Source organism: Mugil cephalus, chromosome 1 (assembly GCF_022458985.1).
Source record: "Mugil cephalus isolate CIBA_MC_2020 chromosome 1, CIBA_Mcephalus_1.1, whole genome shotgun sequence".
Lineage (NCBI taxonomy): Eukaryota > Metazoa > Chordata > Actinopteri > Mugiliformes > Mugilidae > Mugil > Mugil cephalus.
Window position 1 is genome coordinate 28,615,489 of NC_061770.1, and position 17,569 is coordinate 28,633,057.

The 17,569-nt window shown below is 44.8% G+C and overlaps 1 protein-coding gene across 1 annotated transcript; it reads right to left on the reverse strand.

The window, feature by feature from the left end:
* Positions 1-249: 249 nt before the first annotated feature.
* LOC125022731 (Fc receptor-like protein 5) lies at positions 250-2,439 on the reverse strand (the record flags this gene model as incomplete). The annotated part of the gene is made up of 3 exons (XM_047609640.1): positions 2,223-2,439; positions 685-948; positions 250-605 (listed from the first exon to the last, which is right to left on the reverse strand). Coding segments are annotated over exons 1-3 (687 nt in total), but the record flags the coding sequence as incomplete, so codon positions are not given.
* Positions 2,440-17,569: the final 15,130 nt, after the last annotated feature.

The window sequence follows — 17,569 nt, forward strand, 5'->3', positions numbered from 1 at the left end:
AGAAATTATTATACTGAAATAAGTCTGTGTCTCATCTTCATGTTTCCTACGAACACGTCGTCTCACCAGGAAAACCAGAACCAACAGGAGAACCAGAGAACAGAAACAGGAAAGAGAGAGGAGCCAGGAGGAGAGGAACTAGGAGGAGGAGAGGAACCAGGAGGAGGTGTTGTTGTAGGAGGAGGTGTTGTTGTAGGAGGAGGTGTTGTCGTAGGAGGAGGTGTTGTCGTAGGAGGAGGTGTTGTAGGAGGAGGTGTGGTGGTGGTGAGTTTCTCTAGAATGAATCAAAGTTAATAATGAACTGATTGTCTCATTGTGAATGTTGAAAGCTGCTGAAGAATCATCTCTGACCTCCTCACCTGTGACAGTGATCCAGCTGGATGGAGACTCTCCATGACCGATGATGAAACACCTGTAGAGGCCTTCATCAGACCTGGTAACATGGTGGATGGTCATGTGATCTGTAGGGTCAGGCCTCATCAAGGAGCCATCTTTATAGAAAAGAGCTGAGAGGATGGAGGGAGTGGTCTTTGTTTTACAGAGCAGAGTGACGTCATCTCCCTCCATCACAGGGAGGACAGGACTCTGCAGGATCACTGGTCCACCTCAACACAGAGACAAACTACAGCATTTCATCCATTTCCACACAGCTTCATCAATACTAACTCCACAGTCTGAGCTTACCAGAGACAGTGAGGTTGATGCTGTTACTGGTTGCTCCCTCTCTGGACTCACACCAGTAAACTCCACTGTCTGATGGGTGGATGTAGCTGATGTCACAGGAAGAACCAGCTGGTTTTCCAAACCCAGCTCCACACTGAGTCCTCTGTCCTGTGGTGGTGTTTCTCCTCAGAGTCCATCCAGCAGAGCTGTCGTCCTCCTCACAGCTCAGAGACACAAAGTCTCCTTTAAAGACCTGAGAGAAGCTGGGACTCACAGTCAGACGAGCTGGGAGGGTTCAGATGAAACAATAGGATTCATTTAATGTCTTTTCTCTGAGAGATGTTGACTGAAAGCTTTGACTCTACTGAGTAATAATGATGAGGACTGAACAGGTTTAAAGTGAATGAAGACGTTGACTAACCTTGGTTTGTTGAGCTGAACAGCAGAGATACTGATCATGTTGAGAAGTGACACATTGAAACTGTTAAGAATTTAGATTGGTTCCTTTTTTTTGTAAATAAACTAAATATCATTTGTATTTGCTTGTGCCCATCTAATGCAGTTAAACCTTTTGAAAGTTTCTTCCACAAATATTTCATGTTAATGATAATTTATGAAATTGTGTAAACAGGGGCCTATTTAAGAGACAGTCCAACAAAGTTTGAGTCAAAGCCTGAACTCTGGTTTGACCCTGAACCAGGAAAGTCTGAGTGAGTTTCAAAACAGGTGATTGGCGTCGACTCAATCAAATCAGACTCTATCTACAATCCCTCGTGTGAATGGAGGTGTTATTAGGTCTGCACAGAATAAGCCAACACTATCCTCAATGGTGAAACGTGGGTCAGCCAGTCCCCTGGTAGGAGCTTATCAAGGAACCAGCTCTGCTCTGAGATCCAAACTTCTCTTTTCTTTGTCTCTAGGGAGTCTGTAAAAATATATCTCGCTCAGCAGCTCTCCCCATGTATTAAAGTAATGTTACAGTTACAGTTCAGGCTGTTAAAGGCTATGATTGAAGCTCCATGATCCTCACAGGCGGATGTTTTATATAGAAAACTGCCACTGGCAAAGAAACAAGAGTAACATATAGTAATTGTTGGTGACAGGTGAAGACGAAATAAAAACTGATCTAAACGGGGTCTGATGACATCGACGGGATCTTCCACGAATGTTCACGCCGTGTTTCAGCTGTTCAGTTTTCCTCAGTAGGTGATGGAGAGACGCCGCTACAACTCACTTTATGAATGAACTGAGGAACTGAAACTGTGTCAGGGGGCGGAGCCAGAGAGAAACTCCAGGTTCCCTGAAGAAAACCTGCTGGTGACCAGGTTAGGGTCACAGACTCCGTTACCACGGTAACCAGCTCCAAGATTAAATGACCTCTGTTTCTGAAACGGGCTGGAGTTAACCCGCTCTCTCTGGGATGATGGACCTCCCTTTGAGAAACGGAAAAACCCAGAGTTGCCTCATTTCAGGCAGGTTTTCAACAAAACCTGCTCCTGAAACGGAGCCCGGACACTGGACTCTACGTTGTCTCCTGAACATGTTTAGTTTGAACTCACCTCCAGAGACAGACAGGACGACGCTCAGTAAAGTCAACCAGAATGACGCAGATGTCCCAGTAGACATGTTGTCTTCTTCTTCCTCCTCTGTTGATCCTCACTGATGTGTTTCTGACTTGAATCTTTTAATCTGACTAGATCACACTCAACAGGAGTTTCATATAAAGCTGGAGGTCTCTGACTCTGATGAAGACGCGTCTCTTCCAGCGGGTCGCTGTCGCCCTATAAACCCCGGAGGTGGAGTGAAGAAGGGTGGAGGCAGGGGGGAGGCAGGGTGGTCGGTAATCATTAAGAAATGCGTCTCCACAGAAGTTAAGTAAAAAGAAAGTCTGGGTGTCACTGATAATGAGATCCTGATCCATTTTGATGCGGTCTCCGTAGGATTTATTGCACAGAACACCCTGCATCCAAACTTCGTTTTCAAGTTCTACTAAAAACTAAATCGTTCATCAACTATTTCAACAAGACACGATGATACACTTTCTGTTTTATCCTTCTGGTCCACCGCTGTTGCGATCATTCGTTAGAATAAAGTGTGTTTATGCCTCATAAGTTTGTTTAGAGATCTCCTTCCACAGATCTGACCCTACTAATCTTTAAATCCAAAGGCTGAAAACACACACTGATGTAAACTGTTCATTCTGTGGAGATCGCAGAGAAACTCACTTATTTTGGTCATGTGAGGATACAAAACTTCACGTCACGTTATATCATTGATCACGTGTATTGGTTTCGTTTCGTTTCACAAAAATCTCTCCTCACGATTCGATGTGATCAATTTTCTTTTTTATTTTATTTTAAACAAATAAAACCAAATTTCCTAGAATTAACAGCATCTTTCAAACTATTCATCTCTTAAATATCCGACAGCACGAATTAAAAACAATGAATTGATTAAACTAATCAATTAAAACCTATGATTTATTTAAACTTTGGAACATTTCCATGTGAGTATTTGTTAACTTTTCTCTATCGTATTGTTGTCGTCCCCCTGGTGTGTTTTTTGTACATTTATATTATTCTTTATTGTGATACTGTTGTACAAAACACAACTGTCTCGTAGTTTTCTATGTGCACTTGTTCAAATACAAAAACAAAACAAAAAAAGGAATCAAACACGTCCAGACAAACTGCAGCCGGAGCAGAGTGTGCATTCTGCTGCAGCGGTTCTAGTAAATCACGTGACTTCAGGCCAGCCTTCAGAGCACAGTGCGCATGCGTCCTTTCAGCTGCCCGGTTCTTCCAAATGACGTGACTTCAGGTGACCTGAGGACATTCACTCTTCTCCATGTGATGATGGTTTTATTCATGTATTCTCCCCTTAAGGTTCCTTCCTGATGTTGGAGCTCATTCATGGTCTTGGTCTCTCTTAAAAGACAAGACTCTGGAGACTCCAATCACACAAGTCAGAATCACTCTTAGTGGTATTGTTCTTGAGGAATCAGAATTGACATAGGCTACAGTTAAAAATAAAAAGGTTTTGGGTTCGTCTGATTTTTTTTATGTTATCTCATGCGTTCAGAGGAAGCTGAGGACAGTGGTCATCTAGATAACACAAGATTATTAGAGAATAAAGTCTAACCTACTTCCAGTTCAAACTGCATATAAAAATGACCAAAACTGCGTTTATTATAAGTGTATAACCGGGCGTTTTTGAAACTGTGCCATTAGAGTAACTGATACAGACTTAGCGAAGTAAAATCATTTTTTGCATTGCCCCTCGTCTGAAACGAGGGTTCGGACCACGGGTCTATTGGACGCGGAAGTGACGTGTCATTGTTCAGAGCAGCTCATTGGCTACAGGAAACGCCAATCAGCTGCTACGTTGGCTGCAACTGGCTCAGTCTGTGGCTGAGAGAAAGGGGAGGAGCTTCTTTCCTGCGCTGACTCTCATTGGCTTCTGAAGGCTGGTGACGGGCGAATCAATCAAAAGGTCAAAGTTCAGCGGTTATTTAAAACGATAAAATAACGATTAAAAAAGTGTATTTTTTTGATTTAATACGAAGATGAGACGCATCTTCTTCTTCGTCCACGAAGCTGAAGCAGCTTTTCGTGGACTTTTATGGAACTAAAAGTAGTTTTTGGACTGAAAATACGACCGAAGTGAACAGTTTGGACCCTTAGCGATACAAACGGAGCGTTTTGACCTGGATAATATTGATTGTTGGATCGATATGAGGCTTTTCTGGTGAGTTCATGCTCGTTTCTCGTTTTTATTGTTTTGAACAAAATGTGTCGGCTGTGTTGGTTGAATCCTATAATGTCTTATATCACTGAAATCAGGAGAAAATTAGCTTTCAACGACATGTAGCATGTGGCATTTAATCACAACGCAGCTCATTTTCAGAGCTCACATTTGTTCAAAAATATAATGCCGTCCCATATACGGTCCAGCGGAACGTTAAAGGAGTCCGCCGACCTCATCCAAAGGATATTGTTAAATTAAACTTTACTATATTTCAACCTCGTTAATTTTACCTGTAACACCTGCATTAGTGTGTCTGTTTGGAGTGTCGCGTATCTTTCTTTTTGGCTTTGCCATTTGAACCCTACAGTAAAAATGAGAAGACGAAAGAAATGTGTGCCAACACACTTTGACACAGTAAATGTTTCCTTTATGTTGACACACAAACATCCAGTCTACACAAGACAGGACTATGTGCAGTTCTGCACTGATGCTGTCCTACCCACAAAGTCCATCAAGGTGTTTCCCAACCAGAAACCATGGTGTGACAGCACAGTGCGGTCTCTACTCAAAGCTAGAGACGCAGCCTACAGGTCAGGTGACAGGCTGGCCTATAGCAGGGCCCGGAGGGAGCTGAAGAAGGGCATCCAGCAGGCCAAACACAGATACAAACAGCGCACAGAGGAGCACTTCACCGACAACAACCCGTGTGAAATGTGGAGAGGCATCAGAACCATAACAGACTACAGGAACAGCAACCAGCAGTTCAACCACGACCCCCTTCTGCCTGACACTTTAAACAGTTTCTTTGCACGCTTCGACACACCTGGCAGCAGAGAGACTGTCCAACCTCCACAGCCAGAGGAGCAGCCCCAGCCCCTCGTCCTGCAGCAGCACCAGGTCAGCGCCACGCTGAGGAGGATCAACATCAGCAAAGCTGTAGGACCAGATAAGGTGTCAGGTCGGGTCCTGAAGCTGTGTGCCCATCAGCTGGCTGGAGTCTTCCTGGACATTTTCAACCTGTCCCTGCAGCTCGCTTCAGTTCCTGTCTGCCTCAAGTCCTCCATCATTGTGCCGGTGCCAAAAAAATCCGCTGTCACCTGCCTCAACGATTACCGTCCTGTTGCTTTAACACCGGTAATCATGAAGTGCTTTGAGAGGATGGTCTTAAGTCACATCAAGGACGTTATCCCTGCTACTCTGGACAGACATCAGTTCGCCTACAGGGAGAACCGATCGACAGAGGACGCAGTCTCATTAGCACTGCACACGGCCCTGACTCACCTGGAGCATCCTAACACCTACGTCAGGATGTTATTTGTGGATTTCAGCTCAGCTTTCAACACTGTGATCCCAGACAAGCTGACGCTGAAACTCCACAACCTTGGACTGTCTGCCTCTCTGTGCTCATGGATTAGAGACTTTCTCACCCACAGGCCACAAGTGGTGAGAATTGGGGACCGTACATCATCTACACTGGTCCTGAGCACAGGGACACCGCAGGGATGTGTGCTCAGCCCGGCCCTCTTCACCCTCTTCACACATGACTGCACTGCCGTTCACCCCACAAACATGGTTGTGAAGTTTGCAGATGACACCACCGTAGTGGGTCTCATATCGGACAACGACGAGACTCACTACAGAGAGGAGATCCAGCACCTGACAGGATGGTGTTCAGACAACAACCTTGTCCTGAACACCAGCAAGACCAAGGAGGTCATCGTGGACTTCAGGAGATCCAGGAGGAAGGAACACCCCTCTCCTCATTCATGGGGAGGAGGTGGAGCGGGTGGACAACATCAAGTTCCTTGGCATCCACATCACATCTGACCTCACTTGGTCCACGCATACATCTCACCTGGTGAAGAAGGCCCAACAAAGGCTCTTCTTCCTCAGGAAGCTGAAAAGGACTGGACTCTCCTCTCAGCTTCTGACAAACTTCTACAGAGCCACAATAGAGAGCATCCTCTGTCTGAGTGCAACAGTGTGGTATGGGAGCTGCACTGTACAGGACAGGAAGGACTTGGCCCGGGTGGTGAAAACCGCACAGGGGATTGTTGGGAGTCCTCTCCCACACCTGGACTCAATATATGACAGCCGGGTCCAAAGGAGGGCTGGCCGTATAGCTGCAGACCCCATCCACCCAGGCCACGAACTGTTTGTGCCTCTTCCCTCCAGGAAGAGGTTCAGGAATATAAAGACCAACACAAACAGACTGAGACACAGCTTCTTCCCCAGAGCTGTGAAATCCATCACCCCATCTCCTCACATACTCCCCCATCCAGAGACTTAGCATTAAACCCCTGCAGATGCCAGATAGACTCTGATACTGCACTGCACCTTGTCTAAACATGCTGCTATACATGCAATATTCATACTGGTCACTTTAAATATCCTTGATTGCACTACTACCTCTCATCTTATTTTATTCTTAAATTCTATTTTTTATTTTAACTTGTTATTCTATTTTATATTTCCTATTCTATATTTATATTATTTATATATCTCAGGTCTGTACATTTATACCAAGAGCTGCTGAACAGAATTTCGTTGTGCCTTGCATAATGACAATAAAGATTCTTGATTCTTGATTCTTGATTGATTCTTGACAGGGTCTAGGGTCCAGTGCTCCCTGTCCTCAGTTCAGAGACCTGGTGGATGAGCTGCTTTTCTATATATTAATGTTGTGTCAAGGCGTTTTCTATTTGTAGCTCGTTGAACAGTAAAAACATGTTGAATTGGAGAGTATTCCTTAAATGTGGCTGCAAAAATTTCAATTATATTATTGTTTAGCTGTTTTCAGGTAAAATATTGTTGAGAAATCTGGATGGAACAATTTTAATCTTGTTTAAGCAATAACACAAACCCTGACTGAGAACGTTGTTTAAATCAGAGAGATACATCACTAATGTGACTATTGTTATTTTCTGGCAGGTGTGTTGATGTGAATATTTTTTATATTGTGTATAATGATATTTTTTCCATTGTAAATGCTTTGGTGATCACGATCTGAATAAGAATACATTATTAAACCTTCAAGGAAATAGTTTAGTTGCTCCCATAAAGTGAGCAGTTGCAATGTGACAGAGTCAAATACAATAAAAAGTAATATACTGTATAAAATATATAAAAATATGATGTAATGTGCATAAAAAGGCACTAGTATTAACAATATAGCAGAGGCAAAATGGTTACAAATAAATCATAAGAGAGTTTGAAGGGTTAAAAGTGACCAATACTTGTACAGTCTGATGGCCACAGGGAGGAATGACGTCCTGTGTTCTGTAGTACATTTAGAAAGGATGAGTCTGTTACTGAATTTACTCCTCAGACTGGCCAGTGTGTTGTGGAGTGGGAAAGAGGAGTTCATCCAAGGACTTCTTTCTCCCCAGAAAGTGAACTAGACTCTGTCCCTTCCTGTAGAGCAGCCTCAGTGTCTTTGACCAGTTTATTGCCAATGTGCACTCTGATTCTGCAGGAAGTTGTGATCACACCATGTGACAAAGTTTCCCACCACAGTTCTGTACTCATCCTCCCCACATCACTGATACGTCCCTCTATTACAGCTGATCATGCAGACACCATGTGGGGTTATGTCGTAGTGAAAGCTTTTTTTCTGCTTTGTGCTCTCTCACTTCAGGAGAAATAAGGAAGATAAATCTTCTATGACATCTTCTGTGAGGCTCCCCGCCCCCCCGCCTCCCACCGGGGCTTGAGGCCACACGAGAGCAGTCCAGGGCAGAAAGGGGAAGGACAACACGCCGGGAGGAGTGAAGAGACCTTAGACGAAGGGGGTGACCATTCTAATATTCTTACAAGTGCTCTATGTAGCACTTGTTGCTTACAATGATAGGGATGTTATCCCTTGTGGAAATCATGTAGACTATGTGTGATGGGGTATTCCAGTGAACGCTTTCTTTCTGCTTTTTGCTATGTTTTCTGACCAGTAAGAAGTTGCCGATGATCCTGCATGTGGTGAGTGAAAGCTTTTCTGTTTTTCTTACAGCGATGTGGCTTATGTCCAGTTTGAACTCATCCTATAGGTTGTGTGGATGTGAAAGTCTTTCCAGTCACAGTGATGTGGTTCATGTTCATATGAGAGGTTTCCCATAATGGTAAGAATAATATAGTTTTTTTTTAAAGGACTTGTTAAGACTTTGGTGATCATGCAAACTTCCTATGGTGGTGTGTCAAATTGAAATTATTGTCATATTGCTGACAATGACTTAGTTTCTTCGTTCTGAGTGAGAGGTGCTGAGTTCTTACACTTACTGCATGTAAGCTTTCGCATAATGCTGATGGCAATACGGTTTCTCTTCAGTATGTTGTCTCTGATTATCCTGTGTGTGTGGTTCGTAAAGGATTTCCCACTCTATTCACAGTGATATTGCTCACATCAAGCGTGAAGGTCATGTTTTGATGGGAAAAGTTTCTCAGACTGCTCATAATTATAGTGGGTTTTCACTTTTAAATGCTTCTGTGGTCATGAAGATTCCATATGATGGTGGGTTGAAGTGAAAATATTCTCATATTGCTGACAGTGGTATACTTTCTCCTTATTGAGTGAGAGGTGTTGAGTTCTTCCACTTGAACTCTTTGATGATCCTATAGGTGGAGTGGAGGTTGGAAAGTGGAGGCTTCAACATGTTGATCAACCCTGATCCTTAAAAAGTCTTCAGACCAGGACCAGGAGCTGACAGAGTGTCCTCCTCTCTTCATCCATCGTCCATCAGATCCTTCATTGATCAATGATCCAAGATCAACAACCTGATTAAACTGACTCTTCAGCCATCAGAGGAGACGTTACATCCTGGACCTGGACTCTGCCTGGAGAGGAGACACAAGACAGTTAGAGACAAAGACAGACGGACAGACAGACAGAAAGAAAGAGGTACAGGCTCAGCCTGTTACTGTGACATTATTATGTGGGAGGGGCTACGGTTTACATGGTATGTCAGCAGGGCATTCTGGGAAGGTGTGGGTAATTGTTTTTCCGGGTTCAACGAGTGAGACGCTTGGTGCGACCGAGCCCGCAGCCACGAATGTCATATTGTATTTTTCTTCTGCGAGGAGTGCTGTAAAATAAAGGTGCAGTTCTTCTGACGTGTTCCCGATCATAAACAGAGAGGTCTGGAAGTAAGAGACATTGTTTTATTCAGCAAGTAGAAAGAGAAAACTGCAGAGAAAGGCACAGCTCTCAGCAGCGACAGTAGCCACACAGTGCAAGACAAAATGGCAGCGCACTGGGAAAACAACAACACTGCCAGCCGAGACGGAACGGAGGTGATTAACACACGACGTAGCAAGAATCCATTTGTGACTGACATGACAGTGACTTTTGAAGCTGACGTGGCGGATGGTGGGTGCCCCGACTACAGCTGTGTCCACATAACCCCTTCATACCTAGCATGGAGTTAACACAGGCCGCTAATGGATCAGCGGTCCCCACCTTACCACTGCGGCTGGATACGGGATGGCTTCTCACTCCACTGCCATCGAGATCTATAAACCCCTTCACCAAGCACGATGCAGCAGAGGGGAAGCCTTGGCGAGTATGCAGCGTCCGCAGGTGTCAGCCATTCCCCTGCTACACCATTACCCCCCAGAGTCTCCCCCCACATCACCGACCGAATTATTAACCCCTTTGCCCAAATGAACAGTGACTGTTTTGCCCCCAGTACCCCTGTTCCCCACGCCCAAGCACCTTTTTACCCACAGACTGTGTCACAAATCACCTCATATGTGCCCTCACATGTAACCCTAAGCTATGCAGTGCAGGGCCAGATGTATGACTACATTTCCCCAAGAACTGAGCCTCACCCTCCCCTCCCCCACTACCACCACCTCCCGCACGCCATGGTGGCCCCATAGACAGCAGTGATGATGAATACTATTATGCACAGAGAGAGAGGATCCCCACACTGCAGCCAGGTGCATGAAAAGACTTTATCTACCAGTTCGAGAGTTGTGCTAAAGCCAATCACTGGACTGAAAAGACTATGGCCGTGCAGCTAAGATTCAGCCTGACTGGGGCAGCTGGGGCAATCGTCCATAAAAACTCACGGTCGGCTCGGTGGAGTTATCAGCGCATTGTGGAGTTCGAGGCCGCCTATGGATCTTGCTCAGAATAAGCTGCAGCTGTTGGCATAGAGGTGAGACAAAGAACCAGAAAACCAGGTGAGAGATAAAGCTAAGAGATAAAGCCACGCACACTGGCGAGAGCCTACAACATAGCTCGCAGGTATGAGACCACCAGAAGGGCCGCACAGACAGTTGCGCAGCTAATGAACTACATCATGGCAGACACAGCGGAGAACACGGACGTTATTTTGGGGCATCCGTTCCTGCTACAGGCACAGGCCTGTTTGGATTATGGCCGTGGGAAAATCACCCTCTTCAGAGGGTCCACGCCTCCATCCCACTGCTGCTGGTGAGCTCATGCTAAGCCCTGCTAAGAACTTTGTCAAAAGACATCACGTGCTGGTAGCCCGTGCTGTTGTGCAGGCACGGCAGGCAGCTGGTATCCCCATCAGAGTTTTCAACCCCGGTGCCACGCCCATCACACTGAAAAGGGGGACTGTTGCCAGTGTCTAGGCGACCTGTTTGGACTGACAAAGCACAGTGTAGCCCTGCCACCAAAGCTTATTGGGTACAGTGGAAAAGACTATCAGACTATCAGAGAGATGGAACTCTAATGAGGCTCAGTTAAAGTGGGCGCCCCCATGGAAAGGATTGCTGTCGACTTAATGGGCCCACTAAATGAGACTGAAAGACACAATCGCTACATACTGGTGGTGAGCAAGTATTTCAGTAAGTGGGTGGAAGCGTACCCAGTTCCCAATCAGGAAGTGACCACAGTGGCAGACAAGATTGCATCTGAGTGGGTATGCAGGTATGAGGCCCCATATTCGCTGCATAGTGACCATGCCACCAACTTCAAGTCGGCTGTGTTTCAGGAGATGTGTGGTCTGTTGCACATTGAAAAGACACACACCACCCTTTTTCAGCCCCAATCAGACAGCTAAGTGGAGTGTTTTAATGCGACTTTACAAAAGATCTTGGCCACTACAGCTGATGGATGCCACTGGGACTGGGATCTGATGATTCCTTATGCTGCCATGGCTTATTGGGCCACTAAGCACAGCTCCACTGGACTGTTCCCTAATATGATGCTCTTCGGACGAGATATCACTGAGCCCATTGATCTGGTTGCGGGTCCGCCTCCAGACAGCAACAGTGTCGTTTCCGTCCCAGAGTATGTCATGCAGCTCTGGGTGCGCTTACAGCTCTGCCACCAGCTTGCCTGGCAGATGCTGGGGCGATCTGCAGAATGTGCTAAGAGGCAGTACGACAAAAACATTTGCCAAGTCCAATACAAGGTTGGGGACTCAGTGTGGCATTTGATTAAAGGCACCAAGGCAGTGAAGAACAAGGTGAAGAAATTCCTGCCTTCATACGAAGGTCCCTATTACGTCGTTGGCCTGCTGGATGACTTGGTCTATCATATCCAGAAAACCCAAAGGTCAAAGGTCAAGGTTGTCCATCATGACAAACTTAAACCTTACTACTCCTGAACACAACTTGACATGGAAATGCTTGGGTCTTCCAGAGCGCTGATGTGTGGTCACCTGTGGAGGTATCACCACCCCCAGCTGATGAAGACGTCGCAGAGCCAGACACTGGTCCTCTCAATCTGTGGGACACCCCATTGGAGATACAGGACGCAGTTGTTGGAGTTTCACCGGACCCCTGCTTATCATCTCCAACTCCACCAAGCAGCAGCCAGCCTCCCAACAACATCAACATGCCACAGCCGGTTGAGGTTGACAGCAGGAGCCATCCTCCCCTCTCCACGGCGTTACAGAGACCCCAGAGAATGTGCAGAGTGCCAGAGAGGTTTGGTGTCTGGTTATTCCCTGGAGACCGAGAGGTATTTCATCTGACACAGTTCACAGTTGAATTACAAGAGTGTTACCTATTACTACAGTTTGAGGGTCTGCCAGCTTAAGTTTGGTAACGAAGAAAGAAAGAAAGAAAGAAAGAAAGAAAGAACCTTTCACTCTGAGCTCCACTCTTTTCTCTCTCAGTATCTTTCCCTCCTTGTCGTAGACTCTACAGGTGTAGGTGTTGGTGTCTCCATCTGTGGGGTATTTCAGGGTCAGACTGAGGTCTCCAGTTTCCAGCAGGTCTTCATTCATCTTCGTTCTGTTTCTATAAATCTGGTCCTGTTCTTCAGGACGGTCAGAGCCGTTCTCATACACATGGACCTTCCTGTTGTCTCTGTCCATCCACTCCACTCTAGTGTCTCCAGGCAGCTCTGTGGTTCTGAAGGACAGCTGGACAGACTCCGCCCCTGGATCCACCTTCACCTGGAGGACTGAGAGGACAACACATCACATCATCAGCTGTAGAGACAGCAGAAAGAAAGAAAGAAAGAAAGAATTAAAGAGTGAAAGAATTAAAGAATGAAAGAAGATTGAGAGAAAGAAAGAAAGAAAGAAAGAAAGAAAGAAAGAAAGAAAGAAAGAAAGAAAGAAAGGAAAGATGGAAGGAAAGAAAGAAAGGAAAGATGGAAGGAAAGAAAGAAAGAAGATGGAAGGAAAGAAGCAAACCTTTCATTCTGAGCTCCACTGTTTTCCATCTCAGGATGTCTCCCTCTTTGTTGTAGACTCTACATCTGTATCGTCCTCTGTCTCCATCTGTGGGGTATTTCAGGGTCAGACTGAGGTCTCCAGTTTCCAGCAGGTCTTCATTCATCTTCGTTCTGTTTCTATAAATCTGGTTCTGTTCTTCAGGATGGTCAGAGCCGTTCTCATACACATGGACCTTCCTGTCGTATCTGTCCATCCACTCCACTCTAGTGTCTGCAGGCAGCTCTGTGGTTCTGAAGGACAGCTGGACAGACTCCAACCCTGAATCCACCTCCACCTGGAGGACTGAGAGGACAACACATCACATCATCAGCTGTAGAGACAGCAGCAAGAAAGACAGAAACAAACAAACCTTTTACTGTGAGCTCCACTGTTTTCCATCTCATGATGTTTCCCTCCTTGTTGTGGACTATACAGATGTATTCTCCACTATCGTCATCTGTGGGGTATTTCAGGGTCAGACTGAGGTCTCCAGTTTTCAGCAGGTCTTCATTCATCTTCGTTCTGTTTCTATACATCTGGTTCTGTTCTTCAGGACGGTCAGAGCCGTTCTTATACACATGGACCTTCCTGTTGTTTCTGTCCCTCCACTCCACTCTTGTGTCTCCAGGCAACTTTGTGGTTCTGAAGGACAGCTTGACAGACTCTATCCCTGAATCCACCTTCACCTGGAGGACTGAGAGGACAACACATCACATCATCAGCTGCAGAGACAGCAGCAGCAGCAGGTTTTCATGAGTTTATTGAATGATTGTAGAGAAAGTTGAAGGACAGAACCAGATGAGAGCAGAAGGGGACAGGACAGAGGTCTAGAAAGGTGTTGCAGATGATCAGAGTCTTGATGGCTGATCGTTTGTCCATGTGCTTCACAGTAATGTGTCAGTGTGGAGCTGCTGATGACAATGGGTGTGTATTACACAAGAAGGAGGAAGGTTTCTGAATTTTTTCTCTTCCCACGCTTGTCCTGGCCACAATTTACACACTCGACAGAAGATTTTTTGCACAGTTGTAGACAAACTTGTTCGGTCTCTTACAATGTGCTCAGCAAAGCACAGAATTTAAACTGTGAGCCTTTGTTCACGGTCACATAGCAGTCTCTTCTCCATTGACTGTAATGTAAAGATTTTTTGTTGTTGCCAATCAATTGGTTGATCATTTAAACAGGAATGGTTTGTTTGAAGAGTTTCAGTCAGGTTTTAGAGCTCATCATAGTACAGAAACGGCTCTGGTTAAAGTTACCAATGATCTCCTCATGGCTTCAGACGATGGACTTGTCTCTATACTTGTCCTGCTAGATCTCAGTGCTGCATTTGACACTATTGATCACAGTATTCTACTACAGAGACTTGAAAGTGTGATCAAGATTACAGGAACTGCACTAGACTGGTTTTAATCATATCTGTCAGACAGATTCCAGTTTGTCCATGTAAACAACAATTGCTATGGAGTTCGTCCGGGTTCTGTGCTAGGACCAATATTATTCACTTTATACATGCTTCCCTTAGGCAATATTATTAGAAAGCACGGCATAAACTTCCATTGCTATGCAGATGATACCCAGCTATATTTATCCATGAAACCAGATGAAACTAATCAGCTGGTTAAACTCCAAGTGCCTTAAAGACATAAAGGCTTGGATGACCTGTAATTTTCTACTTTTAAACTCAGATAAAACAGAAGTTATTGTATTTGGCTCTAAACATGTGAGAGATTCATTATCTAATCACCTGCTTTTGTTGGATGGTGTTACCTTGGCCTCCAGTACTACTGTGAAAAACCTTGGTGTTATATTTGACCAGGATATGTCCTTTAATTCTCACATAAAGCAGGTGACCAGGACTGCTTTCTTTCACCTTCGTAATATCATCAACATTAGGAGCATCCTTTCTCAGAGTGATGCGGAAAAAATAATTGATGCATTTGTGTCTTCCAGGCTGGATTATTGTAACTCGCTACTGTCTGGCTCCAAATACTCTTTAAAAGCCTCCAACTGATTCAAAACGCTGCAGCAAGAGCACTGACAGGAATTAGCAAGAGAGATCATATTACTCCAGTATTCACTTCTCTTCATTGGCTCCCTTTAAAATCTAGAATTGAATTTAAAATCCTCCTCCTTACATACAAGGCCCTGAAAGGCCTAGCTCCATCATATCTGAAAGACCTCATAGAACCAACTGTCCCAACAGATCACTACCATCTCATGTTGACAGAGACGGTACCCCCGGCAGCAGCCCCCCGTAGCCCTTTCAAAGTTTCCCAGAGGCGATTTTCTAGTTATTAATATTATTATTATTGAGAATATATGTGTGTGTGTGTGTGTGTATGTGTGTGAATGTGTATGTGTGTGTGTATATATATATATATATATATATATATATATGGTGCTGCTACATTTATGAGATGTGTTCATCAAATACAGACTGATGTAATTTTTCCACCTGGGACAGGCACAAATTCAAATTTTATCTAACTACGCAACTAATTTATAAGTTTCTCTATTTAAATATCTACCTACAAGGACTCTCCATAAAATGCACAATCTGATACAACACTTCTAACTTTCAAAGCAACTCACACACACCAAGTGATCAATATGACACACTGAAATACTTGAACTGCTTCAAATGACACCAGTCATGTGACAAAACCATGCTTTGACCAAATCGCTTAATGAACTGCAACACATGTGTCTGAGCCTTGGAGACACTGATTATCACATCCCTCAAGGTACATATTTAATTAAGCTTAATAAGAAGAAGAACCGGGTCATGACAAATCAAAGTCTGAGACCGTTTAGTGAGAACATGGATCCAAACAAACAATCAGATCTTCTGAAACCTCACTGCCGCTGGATCCGATCTGAGAATAGTAGGAGATGGAAAAGCTCTCTGTACTCTTTCAGGAACATTTGAGTTCCTGAAGTTCAAGTGTCAATCAAATCCAGAGACATGTTCCAAACAGTGTCTGAGAGAAGATAAAACTTCCTTGTGGATTCAGTCAGAAGTTCATCCTTTTGATGCTTGCTTATCCACTAACTTTCAGCTCATAGTTGAAACAGGACTGCGCTTCATCACTGGTGTTTCTGTTGTGTCACAAACCACTCTATAGGAAATTCTTCCATGTTTAGTTACACCAATGGTGAGGTTTCTCTGAGTCATCACTGGGAAATGATTCAGACTTTAACATGTCGCTGACCTGTATCTACAGTACTGACCTCTGACATTGAGCTTCACTTTTTTCTTCATCAGGATGTTTCCTTCCTTGTTGTAGACGGTGCAGGTGTAGGTGTTGGTGTCTTTGTCTGTGGGGTATTTCAGGGTCAGACTGAGGTCTCCAGTTTTCAGCAGGTCTTTGTTCATTTTTGTTCTGTTTCTGTAAATGTCGTATTGTTCTTCAAAATAATCAGAGCCATTCTGATACTCATGGATATTCCTGTGTGTTTCCTTCCACACCACTCTAGCATCTTTAGGAAGGTGAGTTGTGGTTTTGCAGGGCAGCTGGACAGACTTCACCCCTGAATCCACCTCCACCTGGTATTCTGAGAGGACAACACATCACACCATCAGCTGTAGAGACAGCAGCAGTAGCAGCAGCAGCAGCAGCAGCTCTGATGGTAACAGGACGTCTCTGTCCGTCCTTGTCTCTGTGTCTCATGTTGGTGAAGGACTCTCAGTGTCCAGTTTGTTGGAGGATGTGGATCAACCAGGTGGCTGAGCTCACCTGACGTCTGTCTCACCTCTGACACAAACCACTGGAAACTAGTTTGAGACTGAACACCAGTTTTCTTCTTCAGTTACCAAAGAAGAAGTCAGGAACTAATGAGGAACCAATCAGATGAATGGATGAGGAAGAACCCTAACCCTCTGCTCTGGTTCTACTGGGACTGGGAGAGACCTGGACTCATGAGCTCAGAGCTTCTCAAATCCAGCTCAGGTCCTGATTGAGGACGTCAGGAGCTTCTGATTAGAGCTGGATTGTGTCTGTGTTTGTTCCTGATGTGTTCCTGACTCATTCCTTGGTAACTAGTCAAAGCTCCTGGTTTGATGAAGAGTTTCTGATTCTGGAACTAAACCTGGAACTTTCTCTTCATCTCTCTGTAGCAGCTGTTTGAATCTGAACAAGGACAGATGTTACCATCAGCATTATCGGTAGTGTAGTAGTAGAGACTCACCTGGCATGAAGTAGTGTCGAAAATGAAACAAAAGACCCCCAACGACACCAAGAACTACAACAACAACCAGTAGACCCACAAGAACTTTAGGCCAGACCGGAGGTGGTGCTGTGGAGAAACATAAAGAACATCATGACCTCTGACCTCTGACCTGTATCTAAACCTCTGACCTGTATCTAAGTCCGTCCAGTACCTTTTAGGTGGTGCAGCACTACTTTCTCTCTCAGGATGTCTTGGCCTCTGTAGACGGTGCAGATGTATGATCCAGAGTCTCTCTCTGTGGGGTATTTCAGGGTCAGACTGAGGTCTCCAGTTTTCAGCAGGTCTTCATTCATCTTTG